Source organism: Leptidea sinapis, chromosome 35 (assembly GCF_905404315.1).
Source record: "Leptidea sinapis chromosome 35, ilLepSina1.1, whole genome shotgun sequence".
Classification (NCBI taxonomy): Eukaryota; Metazoa; Arthropoda; class Insecta; order Lepidoptera; family Pieridae; genus Leptidea; species Leptidea sinapis.
This window is the reverse complement of record NC_066299.1, coordinates 3,779,310-3,806,754: the sequence shown is the minus strand read 5'-3', so window position 1 is coordinate 3,806,754 and position 27,445 is coordinate 3,779,310. Positions and strand designations below refer to the sequence as shown.

Genomic DNA, 27,445 nt, shown 5'->3' with positions numbered 1-27,445 from the left:
GAATAATAATCAAATAAGTTAAAAACAATATTGCGTCATGTATATAATATTGACATAAAACTTACCAATTTGATATGAAATGTCACTTGTCTCAACAACCACTACTTGTGAATAACATTGTTTAGCTGCGAATAACAACCACAAAACACACAAGAAAAACATTTTAAATAACCGTAAAAAACTATTCTAACAACTGTATTGAAAAAATTGAAAATACACAAGGTAGGAATTAACTAGAAAAGTACATGATGATGAAATTGCTTTCAGCTTGAGCTTTGTAATGAAATTCCGTTTCACTGAATGTCTAAAAACGTGATTAGTCTACCGCAATGACGAAAATCGTCGTCGGATCTCACGGTGCGACCTAAAATTGTTTTCCAAAAATAATCCAGACGGTATGCTGTCGGCTTTGATGCCGCATGGCCGTCTTTACAAATAGAAGAAATAAAATGACGCAAACACTTATCATACTGTTAATATTGTACTGTAACAACGCAAATGCTGCTGTTAGTACAAAATACCCTATTGGTAAGACTCATTAATATCTGCTGTTGTTTTACAATGCGTTTACTAATAAGTTTGTTTGTGTTGCAGGCGGTCTGTTTAATAAACAAACTATGCCGACTACTGCGCAGGCCTTTGAAAATACGGTGCGAATGGGCACGACGAGGGCATACCATGGACGAGTTATTTACTTACCAGTTGTCGATAGCTATTCTACTGCTTTAGAATGTAAGTTGTGTTTGTCATTACATTTTCATTTAAGACGTTATTACATGCCAGTGACCTTGCTCATACAACGAGAGCGGGGACCAGGGCGTACGAGTCGTATTTAAAGCTTAAAGTTAATAAATTATTATTAATTTATGACTATAAAAATTAAGAATTTAATAGGCTATAAATAAAACTAAAGAAATTAACATTTTGACTGTTGCATCATAACGTTATCACGAGGAACAAACATAAACTTCTTATACCTACTACTCGGTTAAGTCGAGTTAGTAAGTATTTATAACAATACTAGCTGACCCGGCAAACGTTGTTTTGCCATATAAAGTATAATTCACGTGATAGTTTTATAAGTAATAAAATATTGCCTATATTATAGCCTGTACATCATTTTGTTCTATTGTCAATAGTTGCAGCGCACGCAAAAATAGGTTTTCGATTTTACACCTTGTGTTACAAAATAGCAATTTTATTACGGATCCCTAATTTTGAAAAAAAAAAACATTAGCATTAATATAGCCTATAGCCTTCCTCGATAAATGGACTACCCAACACTGAAAGAATCATTCAAATCGGACCAGTAATACCAGAGATTAGCGCGTTCAAACAAACAAACAAACAAACACTGCAGCTTTATAATATTAGTATAGATTATGATCCTAGAAAATGTCCATAACAAATGTTACCACATTCAACAGAATTGTTATAAAAACGTTCGCGTGGTAAAGGTTACTATAAAATAAATGATTTTCTTAATGATACCACAGACTGGGAATGGAGCGTCAGGCTATTTAATTATAAATTCTATTGTATGTAGTTACATATACTAAATTAAGAAAAAAAAAATAAGTCTGCTGAGTTTCTTGCGCCCGTTCTTCTCAGGTCTGAGGAATAATGTTTCGATGGGTGGTAGTGATTTTAGATCGTATTTTTAATAAAAATAATTGAATTTAAATTGAGAGTTTTAACCAAGCTACTAACAATGAACATATTACATACAGATATAACTATATTTATATTGCATTTTTGCAACTCAGCAAGTGAATACCAGTGCTGCATCCTTTGCACAGGATGCCGGCTAGATTATGGTAACCACAATGGCGCCTATTTCTGCCGTGAAGCATACGTAAATATATATTCATACAAAGAATAATACTGGTTCTATGGCGTGTGTATTTAATGTTTCCCATATTTTAGTATGCCCACAGACATCAGACAACAAAGGTATTGTGGCACTTGTTGATGCTCGACCAACGAACGGAGAGTGTGATATTACCTGTCTGTTCTGCAATCGACTAAATGTAAGTAGATAATGAAATAAGTCCACTTTCATCAAATAATCCCAACAGAAATTATTCATATTTAAATAATAGTCAAGTCAAATAAACTTAATTCAGTTAGGCTTAAACTTAGCGCTTTTTATACGTCACTATAAATATTTCTTTTAAATTACTGTATCAACCTTAGTTCGGAAAAAGTAGAGCTCATGAGAAGAACATACAAGAAACTCAACGGCCACTCTTTTAAATCAAATATTGTATTTTACAATGGCTGTTATATACAAAATATATGAATCGTATTCAAAGTTTAAATATTATCTATCCTATATTGGATGCATCAATCTTTAGAGCTTGAATTCATTGTTTGTGTAAGGATGCTTCGTGAACATGGTGGTCGTGTTTACTGTCATAATTAGGAATTGATTCCAACAACTATAACAGGTTGACTTGGCACTACAAGCAGCACCCGGTCGCGAGTTGACGAATGGAGCTGCCATCGTTCCCTTCAAATATTTGAGGGAAGGAGACGACCTAGCACACGACGCCTCCGCAAGAAATATGAAGTAGTCAATGAATAATTTGCGTTAATTAGCCTTTAATACGAAGCGAGTGGTTTTTAACATTTTTAATTTTATTGCATTTGAACTAATATCGATTCAAATTGACTGACTTAAACATTATTCTGAAGTGTAATTTTAAACATAAGTTTACGTTCTTCTTAAACTATCCATATAAATGCAAATATGAACACGAATAAGATTGCGCCTCTTTGTGTTAGACGGTGCTATAAAACATAGTTCAACCTTTTGCGAATCATTGTCTTTCTTACATTATATTATGTTTTCTTTTCTCTTTTGACTTAACAAGCAAATGTTTCACCTTATCCATTAAGGCTGGGGACCAAGCTAATGGCCTTGAACAATCGAGCGGAGCTAGGTTACCTCTCTCACACAAGATTGCCATAGTTTTAATTCAGAAGTAGAAGCATATTTAATTTATTACAAACATAATAAAAATTTCCTTACAAAACTATGTTATGTATAATTGTATTGATGTACAATTAATAATTTTCGTACAATTTTTATCTAGATTGAATGATTAACATGGCTCCAACTGTAAAAGATGGGGTAGATTGGTGAATTTTTATTCCACTGCCTTTAAAAAATAGAAACGTGTAGATATATAATTATTTTTTATAAAAATGTAAACCTTCAAGAACTGGTTTCAATTATGCGCTATTTTGGCGATTTCTTGGGTATCATTCGAATCGATCCAACTCCAAATTCATTTCCAAACAAACTGCAATACCAAGGCGCATTTGTATTGCAGAAATAGATGTGGTGGCACAACTATTTACGCACGAGTTGAATGCAGAGTACAGGAATGCGATAGCGCTGTGACCTAACTATAATAACTGTTGACCATAATCATGAGTGTGTCGATAAATTAAAAAACGCTCTAAGTTTACCATTTTAGCTAATAATTAAAATATCAAATTTTGTTCTGCCTTTCTTCAACAAAATTTTTTTTACGGAACCTGTTGGACTCGGTTAAGTCATTATTTAAAATCTAATAAATAACATTGAATCGCAACTTCAGTATTAACGCGACAACGTGGTATGCAAACGATAACTATCGACAAGGGTACAGCACTACGTGAAGTGTGCGGAAAGCGGGGGGAGATGTTCACGCTCTATACCTTAGGCACCGACTGCATTCAACTCGCGCGCCGAGTATACTTTGTACAAACACTACACATGCATTTGGTTACGCCTATTTCTAATCAAATTAATAACCCTTAACGTAATTCCAAATAATTATATCATAGAGGAGACCTATTCACACTGCTTATATGTTAGGTCTTAGAGAACCATTGAATGTAAATTAATATATTGATTATTTAATTGAACTAGCTTGACTTTTGATGAATTTTCTATCGTTTTTTAGATTTCACATCTGTCTCTCGGTTGGGAACCACCAGATAATGTTAACGACAATTTATACACATTTATGTACCATCCGCCGCCAGAGCTAATTTCAAAAGCATTCGCAACTCTTATTAAGAAGTTGCAGTGGGACAAATTCACAATTTTCTATGAAGATGATGGAAGTACGTAATCTGCGGTTGTTTGTATAATGTTAGGGCTGGGTTGCATAAACTAAATTTAGCAATGACAAACATGCTAACGAACGGGTTAAGTAAAAAATGTGTTGCACCATTAACTTTAACTGCTTACAATAACCGTCCAATATTCGCCGGTTAAAGCTATTGTTATTATTAAACAGCTAAATAGAAACCAAAAGTTTAAAATAAATATTTTTAACGTTAAAAGTCAGCGTTACTGTTAACGTTAAATATGCCATAAACATTAACTATAACAGCTATTAGGATGTAACCCATCCTAAGTGTAATATATATAAGGGAACTGCCGAAATTCGATGACAACAGTAACGTGTAACGTGCTATCTTTTTATTGTTATATATGTCTTGTAAATATTAAGAAAATAATTCAATTTATTATAAATTTTCAATATATTTGGCATTATACACTCCCACTGTTACTGCACATAGTGTTTTGAGTGCGGTAAAGATTAATTACATCCATTTCTATTCCTTTCAAAAACTATTTTATATCAATTTTATCTTTATTTATTAACAATTACTGAAAATGAAAGATCTTAGTATTTCAGTGATTTACTAAACCGATATAGACTCAGGTATATTTTTATATCCTTTTATAGATCAGCAATTCAATTGCTTTTGTTTTGCTCTCAGCAGTCAAATTTGATTAGAACTTGTTAAAGCAGCTTTAAATATTTTCTAGTAAATGACCATAAAACCGTAGAAGTACACGTAATATCACCGTGTTGTAACTTACCTAATTATGTGTATTGCAGGCTTTGTACGCTTACAAGAAATCATAAATTCATGGCCATACAACAATGATCAAATATTGTATCGGAAACTGGATCCAAAAGGTGATAACAGAGAAATATTTAAATACATATTCAAAGTGGCGCACATAAGCTACCACGTTTTTGATTGTGAAGTGGAAAATACTCTAAAATATATGGATGAAATTATTCAAGTGGAAAACTCCACGCAATATCAAGTGAGTTCCTGTTTTTATTAGATCTTTTTATATTGCTATCAAGTTATTAGATTCCTCTCATTCTTTCGTCGGAAAATTGGCTTTTCAGATGAACAACTAAATCAATATTGGGACGACATTATTTGTTAGTTTGGTAGAACAACAGATATATTGTGAAAAAACTTTTAAACAGGATAAAATTTACAATTGGGGCTTGCATAAATGTCGATTGTTTTCATGTAATAAATGTTTAATGTAATGCATTTTTTTTAATACACACTTTTTATTAGCTTCAACTGTATGTATGTTTGTTTGTAGCGGACTCATTTGGTCGTGATTTTGACCCACTCTAATGGAGGCCATACACGCTAGGTTTTGCATGATGGTTTTAGCCGTGCATGCAAAACCGACAAGCATAACCGAGTTTCATACTACACATACACGTTAGGTTTTGCATGCACCGTCTTGACATGAACTCTGAGTTGAGCTACGTAGTACGTGATGGTGTGTAGGACGCAATGGACGACGACGATGTAATAGCTGTACTTGGCCTAACACTTGTTCTGCAGAACAGAAAAAGAAAAAGAGAGCGCACTGAATGGTCTAAACGCTGGTTATTGAAAAGAAAGCAATTCTCCCACGTAAATTTGGTAAATGAATTGAGATTTACACCAACAGATTACAAAAATTATTTACGAATGGATGAAAAAAATTATTTGAAACTATTATCATTGATTACTCCGTTAATACAAAGACAAGATACTGTTATGAGGAAAGTAATATCAGCACATGAGAGACTATCAGTAACATTAAGATTTCTTGCAACAGGAATCTCGTTTGTCTCTGTCGTGATATTCTTTGCACTTTACGCGCCAAAGACACCTTGTCTGTCCGACTTATAAATTTCAATGAATTCTTCTAATGTGGCATTGCGCTTGCGGCTCGCCATTTTGCCACAAACAATTAAACACTGAGAACTGTGGCAGGCAAGCTCACCGGACGCCACACACGCTCGGTTATGCTCGCGCGCAAACATAACCGAGCGGCATAAAATATCAATTTTGATATTTGCTCGGTTGCATGTACATGCACCGATAACTGACTGTTTAATCACATACACGCTAGGGCTTGCCTGTCGGTTATGCATGCACGGCTAAAACCATCATGCAAAACCTAGCGTGTATGGCCTCCATAAACGGTCAGATTTCGTTCAAACTTCGTAGCTATATCGACATTAATTTGAAAAAAATATTCCATTTTTCAATTTGCAAAATAAGATTTTTGTTAATTTTCATCTCTCGTCAATAAGACAGAAATTAATTTTAAATTTCAACCATTATCTTTAACTGATTTATCTAATATTAGGTAATTTTCGAGTACGAAAGAGAATTTTGTGCTTTTTAGCGTGTTTTTTAACTATTATATAATATTATTGACTGACAGAGTCTTCTAAAATGATAACAGTAACTTATGAAATGTTCAAGCTAATTTCGACCTACTTGGTCATTATGGGTCATGATCACAGAACATAGAAAGATAATTCTGTGGTCACGATTACATTTTATCGATAGTACATTACTGCTTCACGACGACACAAGGCGACCCTCCCACTGGTGCTACTAACATTCAACGAGTGATACTTGTATTCATAATTGAATTATAATATTTAAATTTCATCACAACTCTTCTATTCATTTTTATATCATAGTTTATTTCTGTTTGATGAAGATTTGCCTTTCTTGTCACACGTCACGTCATGCATTTCTTAGTTAAAGTGCTTATTACACTTCACTGAGTTTAGTCGTCTGAATTCAGTCGTTTACTAAATTTAGCTATCATCCTAAATTCAGTTATAAGGATGGTTTCTGACTGACTGAATCATTAAGAAGCCTAATTAGAAACGTATTTAGTAAAATGTAATTGCATTAAGTTGCTGATTTCAGTCGCTCGTGGCTCTTCGTGTCGTCGTAGATAGATAGTATCTTGCTTTTTAATAAATGGTGTCGCAATATTTAATTATAATATGTCGGAGATGACTACTGAAGTTCGCGTTTAGAAACAACACCCATAATGTCTTTGTTTGCTAACTTTCCTAACAGTAATAAATATTCGTTCATCAATGTTCTTCTTTTTTCTATTTTAATTGAGCCAACGGCAAGGGCTTGGCAAAGACCCAGTTTTTGGTGTCTGGAGCCATCCTCGTATACGATTAGTTAGACTTCGTCGCGATTCAGTAACTAAATTTAGGAAAATGTCATCAGAAGCTTCTAATTTATAAGCTCTGAATTTAGACGACTAAATTCAATGAAGTAATAAGTGCTTAAAATTCGACAAGTAAATATTTTTCAGAGTTTCATATTAACAAATCTGGATGCGTATACAATTAATTTAGAAGAGGTGCCAGCTTTAATGGCAAATGTCTCGACGATGCATTTGACAAAACCAAACGATGTGAGATGGAAAGATATGGATATGAATACAGCAAATGTTTCTATACGGGTAACATTTAATTTTATTTTTTAATTACTACAAGAGGACATCTTTGCAACTCTTTTTATGAAAGAGGAGGAATAACGACCATACGAGTCATATGATGTTAAGTGCAATCTCTTGCAACACCAGAGAAATCACAGGAGAGTTGCAGGCCTTTAAGAAAGGTATACGCGCTTTTCTTGAAGGTACTCATGTTGTATTGTCGCCGCAGAACGAAGCTCATTTTTCAGCTAGGTTGTACGGGATGGTATCGTAATTTGTGGCGTGTCATGCGAAGGTGGAATTCGGCGGCAGATAACAGGACAAACAGCTCTTCAGAACACTCCCCGTAGTAAATGTGTTTGAAGACACAATGAAGCGACGTGTCTAGGTAACGTCAAGTGATCTAACCATTCAGAGAACACTGAATCTAACTATGGAGTCAATTCAAACTTGAAGTATATAAAAAGACAAGATTATACAAGGCTAGGTAGTCTTAGTGACACATTATTGTGTATAGTTTTATAAAATTTGCAATATATAAAACTTTACGATTGCATTGTAAATATGGTTTCTTTATGCCATTCCACGCCTTGTAAGTTGATGTAAAATGGAAGTCATAAAAGCTATATATTTCTTTCTTTTTTGACGTGACAACGTCTTATAATTCGATAGAGCCGGCTGCACGCACGAAAAAACATGACTCATGCGGCGTTACCTCGCTCTGAGGCGTTCCATATAAGGCTTGAAGTGCAAGCGAGAGCGCGGAACGAGCGACAAAGAAGCACAATCGGCCTTTGCGTTCGGCATCGTTCGACATCAGAATAACACAGATTGTAAAAAATTAAATATTACACATGTTTAAAAGTTGTAAAACAATAGCTCAACGCACATTTATACTTGTAAAAACTATTAAATTGTAAAAAAAAAATGACATAATTGTATTTATGCGTACAAATAAATCTAACTTGATCAATTTCATTGTGATTTCCAATTACCTCCTTCTCTATATACATACAAATCTGTTAAACAAATGAAATTAAAATTTTCTTTTGAAAAATGCTACCATTCCATCAGTATTTTCTTAAGACGTTGTCACGTTCAACTATCGTCAGTAAACCGACTTTACAGACAACCATTTTTTGTATGATGTTGTGTTCAGACAAAGAATATATTATAGACAAGTACGGAAGCCTCACTCCGCAAAATCAATTAAAGAAATAGGTACTCTTGCGGTCATACAATAAGGTGTAATTCAGATGACAAAGCGCTACCAACCTACATTTTTATTCGCCTAGAATTTGCTTCTCTTTCTATCGCGTGACTCTTACCTCTTCTGACGACACTAGGGTTGACTTCTTTACCTAAACTATACTTACCTAGTATTAGGTTAACTTATAAAAATAGCTCAATTTTTTTCTATATTATAAATAGGTATGTTATCGTTATATTAAATCAATATTATTTCGTTGTCAAACCTAAAAAATTAATAATAATCACTTTAAATAAGATTGTTTCAGCGTCTTTAAGAACGCAAAAAAAATTAAATTTGGATCGCAATGACCTTTAATATGTTTTGCTTTTTTATGTTTCTCCATTTTTTAAAAATCGGTCGGATCAGTGGAGTAAATGACAGTGAACCTCGTGCGTCACTGCTCGCTTGTAAGTCCCTACTGGCTGGCCTACTCTGAAGAGGCCGCCGCACGTACTTACGATTTCGATACCTACACGGGGAGTGAGACAGGCCTGGTTCAGATGAATTGATAGTCTAAAGGCACCGTTCCACGACTGTCCAGCATTTTTGTTACTAAATACATTTACTTGAGCTGTAGAGGTTGTTTGTCAGTATACACCGGCTAGATGTATAAATTAACAAAAATTATTTCATAACAAGGTCAGGGAACAACGAAACAATGATTGTAATGTTTGAACTTACAAATTCTGTAATTCACTAAAAAGATTTTAAATTTTGAATACAATTATATTTTTCGTAAACTCTATCTCGTAAGTCTCATTGATGAACTTCTGTAGTGATAAAAATTGTTGATTTCAGTTAGAGACCGCTTTAGTAGCAGACGCACTCAGTCATTTAGACAAGGCTATTCGTAAAATGCAGCAAGACAACGACGACAGATATATGGGGAGACAGTACGGTCGCAATATTGATAACCCACCTCCATTGTGTTTTGCGAATAGTAAGGCGGAATATGAAGCTATTGCGTGGCCGAGTGGAAATACTTTACGTGAAGCATTGATAAAGGTAACACAGTCAATAAGTGAAAGGAATTGAAAATATTTAGTATTTTCTTTGATTAACGCGAGTGTTACACTTTTAAAGGATTAAAATGCGTGGAATTGTAACTGTTTTTATTTTAGAAAACCCGATGTTCCAAGACCTTTCCAGATCTCGTTTTCAGGGGGACTGCAGATGAAATGAGTCAAAGATAGTATTTGTCATAGTTGTCATTATGAAGTTTAGCGTCATTTATTGCCTCTGAAGTGGTCTTGAAACGTGAATATTATGTCTTTATGTGTTTAGAACGTCATTGGTCCTAAAGAATCAATAAAAGAAAAATTTAAAGAAATAAACATTTTAACTGTTGCATCTCAACAATATATTCTTGATAGTGTTTTATTTAAGTTCATTGGCACATTAGCGAATTTTTTAGAAACTGTGATAATTATAATATTCAAATCAGGAGCAAACATAAATTTGTAGTGCCTACTACTCGGTTTAGTCGAGTTAGTTAGTTTTGATTAGCGGTGTATGTTATTTTACAATATGCTCCCAGAATGTATAAAACAAAATATGTGTAATGATAGTCAAAAATTAATAAAAATAAATAAATTTTATTGTACTTAATTATATTGTGACGAAAATTTTATTAAATACAAGAATAATTCCGCTAAGTTTGTTGCTCTTGTTCTTCTCAGAGCCTGTGGCATGCTTTTTCGAATGGGTGATAGTTTTTGACATTCTAAAATTGATTTTTTTCACTAATCTACTTTCATCTGTCTAATATTTATTTTAAAAAAAGCATTCAATATCGTGCTTTAATGTTGTCAAAAAAGCACAGTTGTTTTGGTGCCATATACAACTAAATATAGTTTAAGCTTGGTAGGGTAATAAAAATATTAAGTAATACTTAATACCAAAGTATCCATCCCTTCTCTGTGGTAATACATAGTACACGCCATATTACAAATATAATATTTCCATGATTTATTTATCCATTTCCATTATTGTTCGCCTGCGGCTCTCACCACAACCCACACCACTCTCGTTTTTTGACCCTTCTTATACAACAGTTGCAATACTATTAAGTCCTATTTTCACATTTAAATTAGGTTCTACTGATTTGTTTTCCTTTGTTTTTAAATAAGCGTAAAAAAAATACAGTAATTAAATATAAATTTACTAAAACTAAATTTGCGTCGAAACAATTTATGCACAGGCTACAAAATTATACAATACCGCAAATAAATCTTAAATATATACACAAAGACATATAGGGAATGTAAAACTAGCGTTACAAAATGCCTTAAAACTCCTAATTATTTAGAAACTGAAAACTTGCTAAATTAATTATAATATGAGTAAATAGTGTAAATGTGTGTTCTAAAAAAATATATATTATTATAATTTTTGTTGTAATTATATTATAGTATATTATATGAAAAGATAATTAAATTTCGATTGTTATCTAAATATCGTACTTTGAACATTTTACTATTAAATAAATATTAGTAAAACTACAAATTACCTTAGTTCATAGTTACAGTGGTCGCACATTCTTGAGACGATGACAAGTGTTTTTATGTAGGTATATTATTTACAAGTTTAGTGTGAGCCACGCAAATATTAATCTACCTTCAATATTGAAACAATTTTTAGTTTGTTTATTTTATGCCTAAGATTGGTTTATTTAAGTATGATTTATGTTTTTGTTAAATGTGTAAGCATTCTTATCCGTTGGAAAGAGCGGTCTTCCCTAACACAGGTTCTGCGAACTTAAAGTTCAAGGGAAGTCCTTCAAATACTATTGCTAAATGCTAAATAAATAAATTTTTGATTTTTGATTTTGACTGAATAACGCTGTGCCTAGGAAAACAGCCGGAGCTTAAGTTTTAAATGTCTTTACAGAAAACTGGAGCGAATTTTAAATATATAATCTATTTGCAGACAACGGCGAAGGGATTTACAGGGAACATTGAATTCGACGAGAACGGAAAAAGAACCAACTTCGCTCTACATTATTCCAAATTAAGTAACGAAAGTCAGTTCATTTACGTCGGCTACTGGGACTCTAGAACGGACGTAATTACCGATGAAAAAGACGTAACCGACCGTTCAGCTGCAGTTACTTCGAGATCCGTTATTAGGGTAAAGTTTTTTCAATTGTCAGCTTTTCTTTAATTGTATTGGACTTTGTTTGTACTATACTAAGACTTAGATAGTTTATACATCTGGATAGTCTGTTAGAGTTGTGAATACGTCGAAAATGTAGCGGTGAATCGTTAACCTCTGTTTTCGTTACTATCTTATCGCGAGTGTTAAGCCGCGTCCACTGCGCCGTGTTTTCGTGTTTCTTTACACAAAACATGTTTTATTAACAGATTAGGGGCATGGGTTAACAGTTTTGATAAAATATAATATCTTAGGCTCATCGAGAAAACGAGTATAGAACTATTGGCAACGAAAATAAACACTGCCAAGGTACGTACAGTAGAAAGAAACAAAAAAAAATTTATTATTTACGGATATGCCGCATTTTACGGTGACATTTTATTTAGACTGAACTTAATCAAAGTGTCCCTGTATACAAAATATCATTTTTTTAATTATATCATCAGCCGGAACATGTCCACTGCTGGACTTAGGCCTTCCCTAAAGATTTCCACGACGTTCGGTCCTGCGCTGCCCTCATCCAACGTTTCCGGCGACCAGATCATCGGTCCATCTTGTGGGGACCTACCAACACTGAGTCTTCCGGTACGTGGTGGCCTTCGAGGACTTTAATGCACCAACGGCCATCTGTCCGTCGAAATATGAGCCCTGCCCACTGTCACTTTAGTTTCGCAATCATTAGAGCTATGTCTCTCCATTGCCCTCTGAGCGACCATGAGCGTTCTCATTAGGCCCAAAGTTAACGACCACGTCTGCGTACCGTAAGTCATCACTGGCAACATACACTGGTTGAAAACCTTCGTCTTCAGACACTGTGGTACTTGGGACAAGAAGATTTTACGGGGCTTGCCGTACGCTGCCCATCCGAGTTGGATTAGACGAGTGACCTCTTTCGCGATTGGACCTGCGTAATTGAATTGTTTGTCCGAGATAGACGTCAACAATTTTGAGAGTGCAGTTCCCAATTGTTATAGGAATAGCTGCGACATGGACGTTATCTTCGTCTTGTCTATGATCATTTTGAGACCAGTTTGAGGAGTTCCTTGGAAAGCTGTATTGAGGCCATCGGTCCATTTTTTTAAATTAAATAAAGGGATATTTATTTTTTGCAAACAAATTTAAATAAGGGGGTTTTGTTAAATTTTAGGTAGTTTCAAGAAAAGGTAAGCCTTACTTTGACATAGACGAATCAAATGGTACAACCCAGTATCGCGGTTATGCTGTAGATTTGGTTGAAGAGATATTCAAATATATAAGTAAAGTTAATAAAGAAGATTATAAATACGAGTTTTATCGAGTCAGTGGAGACCACTACGGAAACCAGATCGCCGGCACGAAGAAATGGAATGGAATCCTAGGAGACCTGATCGATCACGTAAGCAATTTTGTTATGTTTGATTTTAGTGTTCCAACTGACGTAATAACTAATGGAGAACTTTACCATACCGACTTTACAATATATGCTATTTAACGAGAATCCTCGTATGAATTTGGATTTATTATTATTTATCCTACAAATGACTTAAGCATTTTAACTATGTGATAACTATTGCTTCTCAATAATATATTCTTGATATTGTTATGTATGGACTTAGGCACATAAGTGAATTTTCTAGAAACAGTGATAATCATGTCGTTAAATCCAGGAACAAACATAAACTTGTTTTGAACATATTACATATACATACAACATGGAGTTAGAGCCTATTTTGTATATAGCTGTTAATTTTCTTATTGATAAGAAAGAAGAAGCTGTTGTGTTTGTATTTGTTTCCCAAATTAAAATAAATTGGTAAATAGCAAAATGTTGTCCATAACTGAGGACTTTTCCCGATATCAGGCGTTATTGGCTTAAATGCTCATCATATGCGTTGCATGTGATGAGCATTTAAGCCAAAGAGATAAAAGTACTTATACACGTATAGCGGAGAGCACGATCAAAATTGAAATCCAATACTTTACCAATTTGGTAAAAAATCTTTTAGTTCATCAAAATATCTTAGATTATTACTGTACAATAGATGAAAAATATGGTATGGTATGGTATACCTGGGGCTCCTGTTCCTGTCCGCAATTAAACCACTAGGTTGGGTCCATTTTGCGTGCAGTATTGACCAGTTACTCCAACCAGCCCAGCTCCTTACAGAAGTTTAGAACATTCCTGGGGTGTACGCAGACTTACTGGAGCGACCTCGTATTAGTTAAGGTTTAGCCCGTTGATTGGCCACCCTCGCACATTCCAGGATTACGTTAGTGACCGTTTCGTCCTCGGCTAGATAGCCTCTGAACTTAGGACTGTCCGTTACGCCAATTTTGAAAAGGTGCTTGTTTAGTGAGGTGTGACCCGTAAAGGTGCCCACAATTATACGGATGTCATGTCTCATATGGCTTATAAGTCTTCGTGTCAGTTTGGGCGACAGTGCTGCAGGCTTAGCCAAGTTGACAATCTACAATCGTCAACGCTTATAGAAACCTAATCAAATATATGGGAATGACGTCACAATATCGTTAAGTCACGTGGTCAAAACGAATGAATAGAAAATTGGTAGCCAAGCTTACATCGTTCAAAATGATAGACTAGAAATTTAATTTTAACAATGTGATAACTATTGCTTCTCAATAATATATTCTTGATATTGTTATGTATGGACTTAGGCACATAAGTGAATTTTCTAGAAACAGTGATAATCATGTCGTTAAATCCAGGAACAAACATAAACTTGTTTTGAACATATTACATATACATACAGCATGGAGTTAGAGCCTATTTTGTATATAGCTGTTAATTTTCTTATTGATAAGAAAGAAGAAGCTGTTGTGTTTGTATTTGTTTGCCAAATTAAAATAAATTGGTAAATAGCAAAATGTTGTCCATAACTGAGGACTTTTCCCGATATCAGGCGTTATCTACATAATATACTCTACAGCCCTCTGATATTGAATTCTATATTATCTTTATCAACGAATATAGAATTAGTAATCAGATGATAGCGAAGGCTTTCTAGGATGAAATCAGCCGGAAATTGTCCATATTTTTTGTACTTAATTATTCGATATTTAAATTTCAGAATATTCTTCTTAAAATATTAAAAATAATGTTTTCATTTTCTACTTATCATGTTAAAACTATAAAAAAATATTGAGAAAGTGAGAATGGGTTGCGTCAAGTAAACCTGAAACATACTGTTCTGTTACAAAATCATGAAATAAGTAAAATATATATAAATCAAATTATATTCGTAGTTGAAGAACGTAAGTCCACTTTAGCGCAATATCAAGAAAGCATTAAGAAATATAAAATCCAGGACAGAAAGCTAATAGCAGACTATTTTCAGAATGCAGAGTTGGCGGTATGTGATTTAACGATAACATCAGAACGTAATGCCGTAGTTGATTTCTCGACTCCGTTCATGTCGTTAGGGATAAGTATGCTGTTCAAGGAGCCCGAGCCCGAAGAGCCGGACAAGTTCTCATTTCTCAAGCCATTATCTTTGGATGTGTGGCTATATCTTGGTACTACGTATATTATAGTATCCGTCGTGCTACTTATATGCGCTCGGTAAGTACCGTGTGTCAAAAAAACTAAACATTTGTAGACATGAAAAACACTACTGTTCACGTTCACCGATTAACATTAGATTCATCAAAAATCGGTCATTTGAGCTTACAACATTATTAAATCTGCGGGAAATCTAACTATAAACACTAACAAGGAAATTGGGAGCTCCTAAATTGGATTCTAAGTCGGATAGATGACTCGCTTTTGAAGTAGAATTACATTAGTCCTCATATTTAGATGGATCCGTATCCTTCAAGGCATCATAAGATAGGGCTTAGGAAAAGATAGAACAGAAAGTTTAAAGAATATTTACGATTTGGAGAAAAACTATCTCATACAAAAATTGTTCACATTTTAGAATCAGATGTATTTAGTATTTTTTTAAGATTTGAATCAAGCAGTACGGCTACGTATTATGTTTGGAATCTAAATATATTGTATATTTCTATTCATTGCATCAAAACCTATTTTTCAGTCGGGGGCAGCCGTCCGTGCTAAATTTGTCATGTTCTATTAAAGTGTACTCCGTGTCAGAGACGTCCGTCTTAAACAAAGCGTGGATGCTAACTAAATTTTAGTGATACGATTACACATTACTAAATTGAATATAACTTAGGAAAAGTGTGATTACGGAGTTCTAATCTGTTTAAATTAGATGATTTGTTCTAACTTCGATCTTTCGATTGCCTAATTAGGTTTTCTGTGTATTGCATGTGATGAGCATTTAAGCCAAAGAGATATAAGTACTTATACACGTATAGCGGAGAGCACGATCAAAATTGAAATCCAATACTTTACCAATTTGGTAAAAAATCTTGTAGTTCATCAAAGTATCTTAGATTATTACTGTACAATAGATGAAAAATATGGTATGGTATGGTATACCTGGGGCTCCTGTTCCTGTCCGCAATTAAACCACTAAGTTGGGTCCATTTTGCGTGCAGTATTGACCAGTCACTCCAACCAGCCCAGCTCCTTACAGAAGTTTAGAACATTCCTGGGGTGTACGCAGACTTACTGGAGCGACCTCGTATTAGTTAAGGTTTAACCCGTTGATTGGCCACCCTCGCACATTCCAGGATTACCTTAGTGACCGTTTTGTCCTCGGCTAGACAGCCTCTGAACTTGGACTGTCCGTTACGCCGATTTTGAAAAGGTGCTTGTTTAGTGAGGTGTGACCCGTAAAGGTGCCCACAATTATACGGATGTCATGTCTCATATGGCTTATAAGTCTTCGTGTCAGTTTGGGCGACAGTGCTGCAGGCTTAGCCAAGTTGACAATCTACAATCGTCAACGCTTATAGAAACCTAATCAAATATATGGGAATGACGTCACAATATCGTTAAGTCAAGTGGTCAAAACGAACGAATAGAAAATTGGTAGCCAAGCTTACATCGTTCAAAATGATAGACTAGAAATGTAATCGATTCTACAATGTTGATTGCTACCACAGACTAAAATCGCACCATCTCATATTAAATCGTAGCCAACTTACAGTTTTGACAAGCGCTAACGAAACACTTTCTAAGTTTTTGTGCGACAAGCTAGCGTTCGCCGAGACCCAGTAGAAAACGATAAAATAATGGCGTCACTGACGTTTATTTGATCCAACTGTGTTGAGACGGAGAAATTTTTTGTTTAATAGTTGCTATGGTAACTTTGTTGGATTGTATTTATCATTTCGCATTTAAAATGCATATGTTACCGGCAATCTGTATACTCTGTATAATCCGGTACTGTATGCAATACCTTGCCTAGGTATATTATCCTAAAATATATGTATAGAATTTCTTAAATATGTAAGTAATGTATGTAATATTATTTTTTTTATACTTTGCCTAGGTATTCTATACAGGACCGAGTTCGCAGCCGGTAATTTATGTCAAAGGAAGATCGAAAGTTACACGATCAGAGTTTCGTAGTTACAAGTAAAAGAAAGGTACTTTTCATAATAAAAACTTATAAGGAGAAACTCTAAATTGTCATTTTTTTAAAGTTGATTTTAATTAATAAAACATGTTTCATTTGCCCGTCATTTTATAGGTAGTTTAACAGTAATAAATATGACTTAAATCAATTAACTTTACACATAGCTGATGCAACAGCTATTACACGTATTCTATACAATCCCTAGGACTTGTATTTATTACCTAGGTAAAGTATGTAATGGATATTCATAATATTTCATACATGGAACAACTGAACCACCCAGGTATTATATACATTGCCTAGGTATTGTATACAATGCCTAAATTATACAGATTGACAGTAACATATACATGACTTCAGGTTTGATGTTTGAAAGTACGCTCACCATAGACTAAAATATAGATGTTTTCTAAAGATATTGGAGAATGAGCGATTGACTCAGTCGTGTCAGAATGGCTACCAAGTTAGCGTTTTCTACAATCGCTTACGCCGAATCGTTGACATTTGTAGAAAGTCAATCGTTACAAAGCGTTTGTCACTTGACTGGGCCTGCAGGTATCGCTTCTTTCGACTGTTTACTACAGCTTGAGACATTCATCCATCGAGTGTGATTGTTGTATGTTTTGTTTTTCACGTTTGAATTGTTTCAATAGTCGTTATTAGACTTTAGTTAGCGTCTTTGTCGCTTGGGAGCAAAATTACTAGATAAAAGATTAGTCAACGCTTTTTACGAATAAAATATATCAATAACCATACATACCTACTAGACAGGTGAATACATAAGCTTCGGCCGGGTATGTCGGGAAAAGAATAAATATTAATACATGTCAACATACACATACACATTCACAGACACAAACATCATAACACGCACACACTCACACCTTATTAGTGTTCAATAGGTACCTACTTAATGATCACAGATATGTAAAAGCGGTTCGTCTGACATAGGCTTTGTCACCTAAAAGAAGGCCCCAAACAATTATATCATAAATAGTTATATGTTTGGTACCAATAAAGAAATTTGAAAGTTTGAACGTGTATATTAACTCCCTCATAAAATAAAACACTATGTTTATTTTAGCATGAGTCAAGGAGATTGGGTTAATCCGCACCCTTGTAATCGGAATCCCGAAAACTTGCAGAATATTTGGAGTCTGTACAACTGTATGTGGCTGACAATGGGTTCCATCATGACACAGGGTTGTGACATTCTGCCCAGGTAACATAATAATCATAGAAAGTTTATACGTCTAGAATCTAGATAGAGCCACTTGCTGCTACACAACTGCTGAAAACAGGCCAGGTTTATAACTTTGGTGTGCGTGACAAGCTACGTCTTACACTCGCGATTTGTATGTCACATTGTGTTAGTAAATAATTTTACTCGACGTTTTCACAGCTGACAGAGTCTATCTAAGATAGTGACTATATAGCGTTTTTGTTACTGTATACCAAATGAATACATATTACTATTATATTATCTGATACACATTTTTACGTAGCAACTAACCCTTCCTAATTTCTCTTGGCTCATTGTTATAGAACAATAAATATATTGATGCATTTCAGCATTACCTTGTTACAGCAAAATGCATAGCTAAATATCATATTTAAATACTTTTATTGAAAACTCACTTTGTGACATTAAAATCTATCACGTGCACGAAACTGAGCGATGAGTACTGTTTTAATAACACAAAATCTCTATAAATATAAATATACCTGTGTATTTCATGTTCCAGTCATCATCATCATCAGCCGGAAGTCGTCCACTGCTGGACAAAGACCTCCCCCAAAGATTTCCACGACCATCGGTCCTGCGCTGCCCTCATCCAACGAATTCCGGCGATCTTGACCAGATCGTCGGTCCATCTTGTTGGGGGCCTACCAACACTACGTCTTCCGGTACGTGGTCGCCATTCGAGGACTTTACTGCCCCAACGGCCATTTTTCCATCGAATTTCGCAACAATTTGGGATATGTCGGTTATTATGGTTCTCCTACGGTTCTCCTCATTCCTGATTAGATCTCGCAGGGAAACTCCGAGCATAGCCCTCTCCATTGCCATCTGAATCTTCATGATCCAATGATGTTTCTATATTTATAGATTTTAAGATGAAATAGTTGATGTGTTTTTGTTTTGCGCTGTCTTATCTTAAGCTCAGCATAATTTCAGCTGTCAAATGGCTATAAAAACGAAATCAAAGACTATGCTGAGCCCACACTCAGCTAAGTTGTACTTAAGTCAAGTCTGATTAAAGTATAAGTGCTAGTAAACGATATATAAGTAAGTCTGTTTTCGTGGGATCATTTATTGACATAGTATTGTTTTTATGTTTTCGGTAATGGTTACCATTACCGAAAACATAAAAACGATAAACAATTTGTTATTGCAAACTTAAAATAACGGTGTATTTAAAAAAATTGAGGAGGTTCTCATTTGTCGGTATATTTTTTTCATGTTTGTTACTACAGAACTTTCGACTGGGTGAACCGATTTAGATCATTCTTTTTTTATTTGAAAGCTGGTGCTCCACGTGTGGTCCCATTGCAATTTTTCTTTTTAGTGCATTATTGTATGCATTGTTTTGGAATAGTGTTTTTGAAGTCGTTTGTTTTTTGTTAAAATTTTTTTCAATGTTGTTAATAATATAACTTTATGCAGAGCGGCAGGTTCTCGCTGGGTAACTGGGATGTGGTGGTTTTTTGCCCTGATCGTGACTGCCTCGTACACCGCCAATATGTCTACTTTTATGAGGAGCAGTCGACGAAGTACCGAAATCACAGATATAAAAGATCTTGCAGAACAAAATAAAATTTCTTACGGTGCCGTTCTTAATGCTTCTACGTACAAGTTCTTTGAAGTGAGTATCAATTAATTTAAATATTGATACGTCAGGCAAAAGGTTTATATCCCTTTATAAGAACGTTGTTAGGTGAATACAGTAACTTTTACATAAAGAAAAAGTGCCAAATACGTTGAGGTCATGTGTAGGTACTAGTCTCACCCTGATTGTTTTTAACACGGGCTTTTGTTTTTTTTTAGGACAATAAGGGACGAAACGAGCAGTACGTTCAGCTAATGGTAATTGATACGCCCTGCCCATAACAATGCAGTGCCACTTATGATTCTTGAAAGGCCCAGAAATTCTGAGAGGCACTACAACTACGCTCGTCAGCTTGAGACATAAGATGTTAAGTCTCATTTGCCCTGTAATTTCACTAGCTACGGCGCCCTTCAGACCGAAACACAATAATGCTTACACATTACTGCTTCACGTCAGAAATAGGCGCCGTTGTGGTACCCATAAACTAGCCGGCATCGTCCCTTATTATCATTAAAAAAAAAAGATTATTATTTTTTTATATCTGCAGACATCCAACGATACAGTATACGCTAAAATTTGGTCCACAATGAAAGCTTCGAGACCTACAGTTTTCACTCATTCTAACGAGGAGGGTCGGGAAAGAGTACTGCGTAGTAAAGGGACGTATGCGTTCTTTATGGAGTCAACTGCCATTGAGTATTATATGCAGCGGTATTGCGATTTGAAGATGGTTGGCAACAAGCTTGACTCGAAGGACTATGGCATCGCTATGCCAAAAAGTAAGTAGCTACCTAATAAAATTTCGATGAATATTTTTAAAGTTTACTCCGAATCGATTTTCATATAAGGCGCCCGATATGAGCAAAATATGGAGAGTAAAACCTTCCTTGATGGACCTTTTAAAATTGGAATATTGAGTTCCGCTTTTAACAGGAGCTGTGTTTGGGCATTTCCTGACATATTTCGAGTGTTAAGGATTTATTTGATTTTATAATTAATACGCTTGTATTAGCTTCTGCTGCATATCTGTTTGTCACCGACTCCATTGGACTTGATTTTGTTTAGTACCTGGTCAAAGACAATCGTTTTTGAGGAGTTCTCCAGTCGTGCGTCGGAGCTGACACACACACTTTTTAGGAAACCAATGTTTTATTCGCATCTCGAATGAAAAATCAGCTTGATATTATAAAGCTATATTTTTTTTGTACAGAAAACTGTCTATTGCACATTTTTGGAAAGTCTCGTCCATTTTTTTGTATCAAAAGTTAACCTTAAAGATTATCCCCCTTATTCATAATGATCCGCTAACTTTAAACAGCCGCTTAGGAGTGTTTTTTCTCATTCTGACTTTGGTCAATAGAAGAAGACAGAGTGAGAATTAGCAATGCTTTAAGTTAGCAGACTATTATGTATAAGGAGGTACGAATACAGCAGCATTAATACTAATTTTATTAATAATATCTTACAATGTTTTCAAAATTTAAATAGACTATCAGTTATATAAGTCTGCGCCAAAAAGTTTATTTGTATAAGTCATTCTAATCACGAATCTCTTCTTACGATTTACAATGTTTGTCTGGCAAGGGGTTGAAACTATCAAAAGTGTCTGGCTAATGAGGATACATCATCTACTTACTACCCAAGTATTATATATATAAATCAGCTTTTATAACGTAAGTTAAATTATAATTTCATGAATATTAAGGGTGTCTGGTAAGAGGTTGCCATGATGTTAAGTGTCTGGCAATGAATAACATGATTTTTTAATTTTTTAATAATATTTTGAAGGTAATACCGAAAAATCACACTTTATTATTTGATCGGTATTTTACACATCTTTAGTACCGTTTATCTGCCAAAGCCACTGTAACCCAAACTCCATAATGGTCCATCGTTCTTGCCTGTATTGGGAGCATGCGCTGACAAACTTTCAGCTTTCATAAAATATCGTAGGCCTAGGGTTCACGGGCTCTTAAACTATAATTATTGAGTATAGTCCGGACTACCTTTCAGTCCGGTCAATTTAGACCAAAAAATGAGAGTGAAGTTACATAAAGTCCCAACAAGCTGAAAATCAGTGAAATTGTTCAAAACATAATTATAAACAATGTTTAAAAGTTTCCCATCATTCCCGTGTATCGAATTATAATTATCTGAATCGTTATATCTCAGTAATAATAGTTATATCTCAGGTGGCTCGTAAGAAAAAAGTATTGATACAATTTTATAGATAATTTTATGATCTATTCTTGTCCGAGGTACTTTTATGATAAAACTAACCGTTTTGGTGAAAATCGCGAAAAATTATTTTTTTGACCTTTGACCTTGAATAAAAAAAAATCCATACACGGGAATGATGGGGAACTTTTAAACATTGTTTATAATTATGTTTTGAACAATTTCACTGATTTACAGCTTGTTGGGACTTTATGTAACTTCGAATGTCTAAATTGACCGGACTATTTGAAGACTCGCCTTAACAGAAGTCAATGTTTTGGTATTTCTTATTTCCGAGAGAATGCTGTTATAAATCTGAGCTCCTCATATGTTATAACTAGCTGACCCGGCAAACGTTGTTTTGCCATATAAAGTATAATTCACGCGATAGTTTTATAAGTAATAAAATATTGCCTATATTATAGCCTGTACATCATTTTGTTCTGTTGTCAATAGGTTTTCGATTTTACACCTTGTGTTACAAAATAGCAATTTTATTACGGATCCCTGATTTTGAAAAAAAAAAAACATAGCCTATAGCCTTCCTCGATAAATGGACTACCCAACACTGAAAGTATCATTCAAATCGGACCAGTAGTACCAGAGATTAGCGCGTTCAAACAAACACTGCAGCTTTATATATTAGTATAGATATATTTGAAGTTGCTACCACTTTAGGTAATATAGCAATATAATCCCAATATTTTATGTAAAATGGATTACAGAAGACCCACGTCGTGATGTACTAAATGCCAGTGCGAGAAGGGTACACGAAAGAACAGGTTTATAATTTAGGGTGTAAGTGTTACTTTTAAGTTTTGTTTCTATCTATCTGTTATTGTAATACTTTTAGTTTCTTCTAAGTAAATAATATATTGTCTTGAATGAATTTGCAGACTCACCATTTAAGAGTTCAATAGACAGTGCAATATTGGCGTTACAAGAGTCTGGTACGTTATTGGCATTAAAAAAGAAATGGTGGGAAGAGGAGGATGTCATCGAGGATTGTAAGGTTTGTATCATTCATTAATATCATCAGCACAATACGACCTCCTGTGAGAAATATAGGCCAAGTACGTGTTGGCATGTAACGAAGCCGGAAAGAAACAGATAGCGCGCGAGTTGAATGCAGAGTACAGAAATGCGATAGTGCTGTGACCTAATAATAAATGATAACGATAATGTCGATAAATTTAAACAAGGCTTGAAGTCTAAACAATTTGTTATTTTTTTTAAAGTGATTACCCTCACTTCTGGGATTAATTACACAAATAAAATTAAAAATTTTTTTTTTGATCTGTGCGAGACTCACCCGTTCCATGCGAGCGCTCTTCCAACTGAGTCTACCGTTCGAGTGACGTATCGTTGATAAATCTTATATGTCTTGTTCAACACGCACGGAATGCGAGAGGTCACGGGTTCAAGTCCCGCATCATTCATAAATATTGTTGCTTGAAATGTGTACGTATGTTACACTCGGTTAAAATGATGAAAAAATTATTTTATTAATATTTTCATCATTTTAATCTAATAATCAAATCTCAAATTTAAGCTCTGCCTTTGTGTTGAACACATGTCTAAAGCATTTTTCGCCATTTCTCGTGCGTGGTGATGAATAAAATTTAACATTAGTATGAACGCGATATCAAGGTAAGCGATGACTACGGTACAGCACTACACTGTAAAAGAACTGGAAAGCGGGGGGAGATGCTCCCGCTCTTAACGCAGGTCTTGACTGCATTCAACTTGCGCGCTACCTGTTGTACCTTGGCACTATGTGTTCCTAGGCCATAAGGCTGGTTTTAAAAATTCCCGCGATGTAAAATTTTATTGTTTAGTGTATTCTGTACGTCACTATTGACTTCTCAATTAGAAAAAGTAGTCACTTACCGCCATTAAGCCGGTGTTTGGTGTTATCGACGCTAAAAAGTTTTTTGGGGGAAAAAGTAAGTATTTATAATATGCTTTGAAGTCTGATAGTTTTAAACTTTTTATAATAGTCACTGAACTTTTATATGCCATCGGTTCTTTTCTATAACTAGGATTTAAACAATTATTAAGTTACGAGATCAGTAACCCCAAACTATTTGAAATCTACCGTTTTGATAAAGTTGGAGTCTTGTACTTCGGTCACTGTCAATCAATTGTACATTTAGAAGTTTTACTTTTGTACTTTGGCAAGGATTATTTTTTTAATTATTTCACATTCACGTAATATAATATTCCTAGTAAAGTATAAAAGGTTTGGGTCCTATGAAAAAAAAAATTAAGAATATCATTTAGATTTTGTTCAGAATTTATGATTTATTTTTTGCCAAATATGTTATTTAAACGAATAAAACGGTTTTACTCAACAATACTTATATTTTCCATTAATTACCCCCAAATCATAGGTACACCATAGTACTGGCCTAGGTACATAGGGTATGTTGTACCTTGGCCAATCCCTTTTTTCGTTTTAATTATTAAAACACTTGTAAGTATTAAATATACAGTTTTGATATTTTGGGGTGAATACTCAAATAATTGATCTTTCAAATAATAAAAAATCGTTTGAGTACAGTTCGTCAAATAATAATAAAAAATAGATATCTAAAAAACTGTCCTAGGTACAACAGGTTCCCCTACATACGAGTATCATATTTCATTTACTGTTTTAATAAGAGTTTTATTAATTCAGGCTAATGCCACGGTGGAAGATGATAGTGGGTCGCTTCAGATGAAGAACACCAGTGGAATATTCATGGTGCTTGGTGTAGGAGGTGCCATTGGGGTGGTGATCGCAATAATAGAATTCCTATTCCACGCACAGAAAATAAGAGTTAAAGAACGGGTGAGTTGAATTATTAAAACTTACATGAGACATTATTAATCTAAACAGTTATTTTAAAGTGATATCCCTTACCTCTGGGATGAAATATACATATTTTATTTGTACAAAAATTGATATCGAGAGGCGCGGGTTCGAATCCCGCATCATCCAACAAATTGTTTAGGTTTTAAAGAGCGACATTTCAAGTCAATTTTCTAAAATGCAATTAGTGGGGTTGAGCAGGTAATCAAATGTAAAGTAGATACTGTAGATAGAGCCACAATCCGAGAGTTAAACAAAAACATACCAAGATAAACGGATACTGCGTCATGCGGACGTTTGGCTTAGTTGGTAGAGCGTTTAGACGTAACCCGAGAGGCACGGGTGAGAATCCCGCATCGATAATAAATTTTGGTACAAATTAGACATTATTAATTTTATTTATTTAAAATCAGCTTTATTCATCAGCAGGCGCAACCCGCGCCCCCGTCTTGTTAATATCATATAATGTTTAAGTATGAGATTGATCTCTACAACTTTTGTGTAAGACATTTTGGTGTTAATTACATATTGGTTACATGGGAAGATGACAGCATGATGCTCATAAAATGTGAAGTTTTGTTATTGTTCGCCTTTGTTCGCATCACTCACATCGATCGGGTGACAACCCTGCGTCTCGCTCGCCGTGCTAATCTAAGATAGCACCTTTCTGCGAGCTTTCTCCACTTATCAAGCTGATTCAGATCAAGATTTTACTATTTTATTTAAGAAATAATTATTCTGTATTGTTTCCTTAGCGCAAAAATAATGTTACTGTTAGTACCTGTCATAGTTTTTTATTCATACAACGATTAATTAACATGTTTGAAGATTAACACTTAAAACTTAAGCCTAAATCTGTAATTATGATAAATCATTAGCTGGTTTATAGGATTCCGTACACAATTGGTGTACCGTACTGGAACCATTATTATAATTATGACTCTACTATCGGTCTGTATGTTGGCATGTGTGTATGTATGTCATAAACCGCAAAAACTTGCTGAAATTACGACAGAATGGAAATTCCAATTTGGCAGCTACGAAAATATGTTATTACTTTGTGCAATGGTGTAGAACCCTTCATGACGAATTGTCCGAAATTGTTTCACTCGTCGACATAAAGGATTTTCTTTAATTAACGCGAGTGATTTTATACATTTATATAAAACACTTTTTAAGGATTAAAACGTGTGTAATTGTTGTAACTGTATTTATAGATTAGTTTTACAGGTAAAAAGGTGGGATTAAATAAAATAATAATAGAAATGTAAAAAAAAATTACAATAACACGCGTTTTAATCCTTAAAAAAGTGTTTTATTTGTTGTCATATTCTTGACATATTTTATATTTTTAAAGTGAAATTTTTATAACGTCTCAAACTTTTTCATACGAATGATTTAAGTTTTCTTTGTTGTTAATTCCGCCAATATTTATCTTTAAACAATTCGACACGTGTTTCGCCTCTACACGAGGCATACTCAGGACGTGTTGTCTCGCCAAAATCTGGCACGAGACAAACTTTGTCGTCTGTGTGTTGCATGTCGCGTGACGGTCGGGCGGCGCTTATAGTTCGCAGCAGCTAACCTTGTAGTGTATAGACTATTACTTATTTAGTTGGAGACTTAGTCTACTTTTATTATTTCTCATTATCATTCCAATTTACTATATAAATTAAGATTGATTTAATGTATAAAATTAAGATTGATAAAGCGATTATTAATGGAATATTATTCCAATTTTTTATTTAGTTAAATGTCTATAATATTAAGAAAAGTTTCACTTTTATCGTGGTTTCATAAAACCACAATCCTCTTTTTTATGATATTTGAGAAAAAATATAGGATTGTATATATTTTTTCAGATTACATACAAGGAAGCTCTTATAAGTGAATGGCGCGTGTCGTTCAACCCTAGACAGCTCCACAAGCCGGCGGCTCCCCCCCGCTCTGCCGCCCCCTCTACGAACACACCCTCACCTCTACGAGACCGGTCTAGATCGCGCGCGGTGTCTGTTCTCAGGGCTGCCTCTTCTTTTATTAATTTTGATGAAATATATTAATTTATGTTTGAAA

At 34.6% G+C, this 27,445-nt stretch overlaps 2 protein-coding genes across 3 annotated transcripts in view; one reads left to right on the top strand and one right to left on the bottom strand.

Annotated features, from left to right (window-relative positions):
* The window catches only part of LOC126975293 (glutamate receptor ionotropic, kainate 2-like), a 34,403-nt gene extending 34,102 nt beyond the window's left edge, over nucleotides 1–301 (bottom strand). The window contains exon 1 of the mRNA XM_050823100.1: nucleotides 66–301. Coding sequence (XP_050679057.1) covers nucleotides 66–162 — 97 coding nt within the window. The 5' untranslated portion in view covers nucleotides 163–301. The remainder of the gene's footprint in view (nucleotides 1–65) is intronic.
* On the top strand, nucleotides 204–27,445 carry LOC126975298 (glutamate receptor ionotropic, kainate 2-like). Of its 2 annotated transcripts, none has more exons than XM_050823114.1 (16): nucleotides 204–222; nucleotides 595–732; nucleotides 1,927–2,030; nucleotides 3,957–4,119; nucleotides 4,908–5,122; nucleotides 7,451–7,600; nucleotides 9,627–9,833; nucleotides 11,757–11,957; nucleotides 13,129–13,356; nucleotides 15,317–15,540; nucleotides 18,555–18,692; nucleotides 20,139–20,337; nucleotides 20,849–21,080; nucleotides 23,415–23,530; nucleotides 25,199–25,351; nucleotides 27,235–27,445. In XM_050823114.1, exons 2-16 carry the CDS (start codon nucleotides 618–620, stop codon nucleotides 27,430–27,432), a joined length of 2,643 nt encoding a protein of 880 aa, XP_050679071.1. In that variant the 5' UTR covers nucleotides 204–222; nucleotides 595–617; the 3' UTR covers nucleotides 27,433–27,445. The 2 variants fall into 2 exon arrangements, with proteins under 2 accessions (XP_050679071.1, XP_050679070.1); XM_050823113.1 differs by lacking the exon at nucleotides 204–222 and adding an exon at nucleotides 370–528.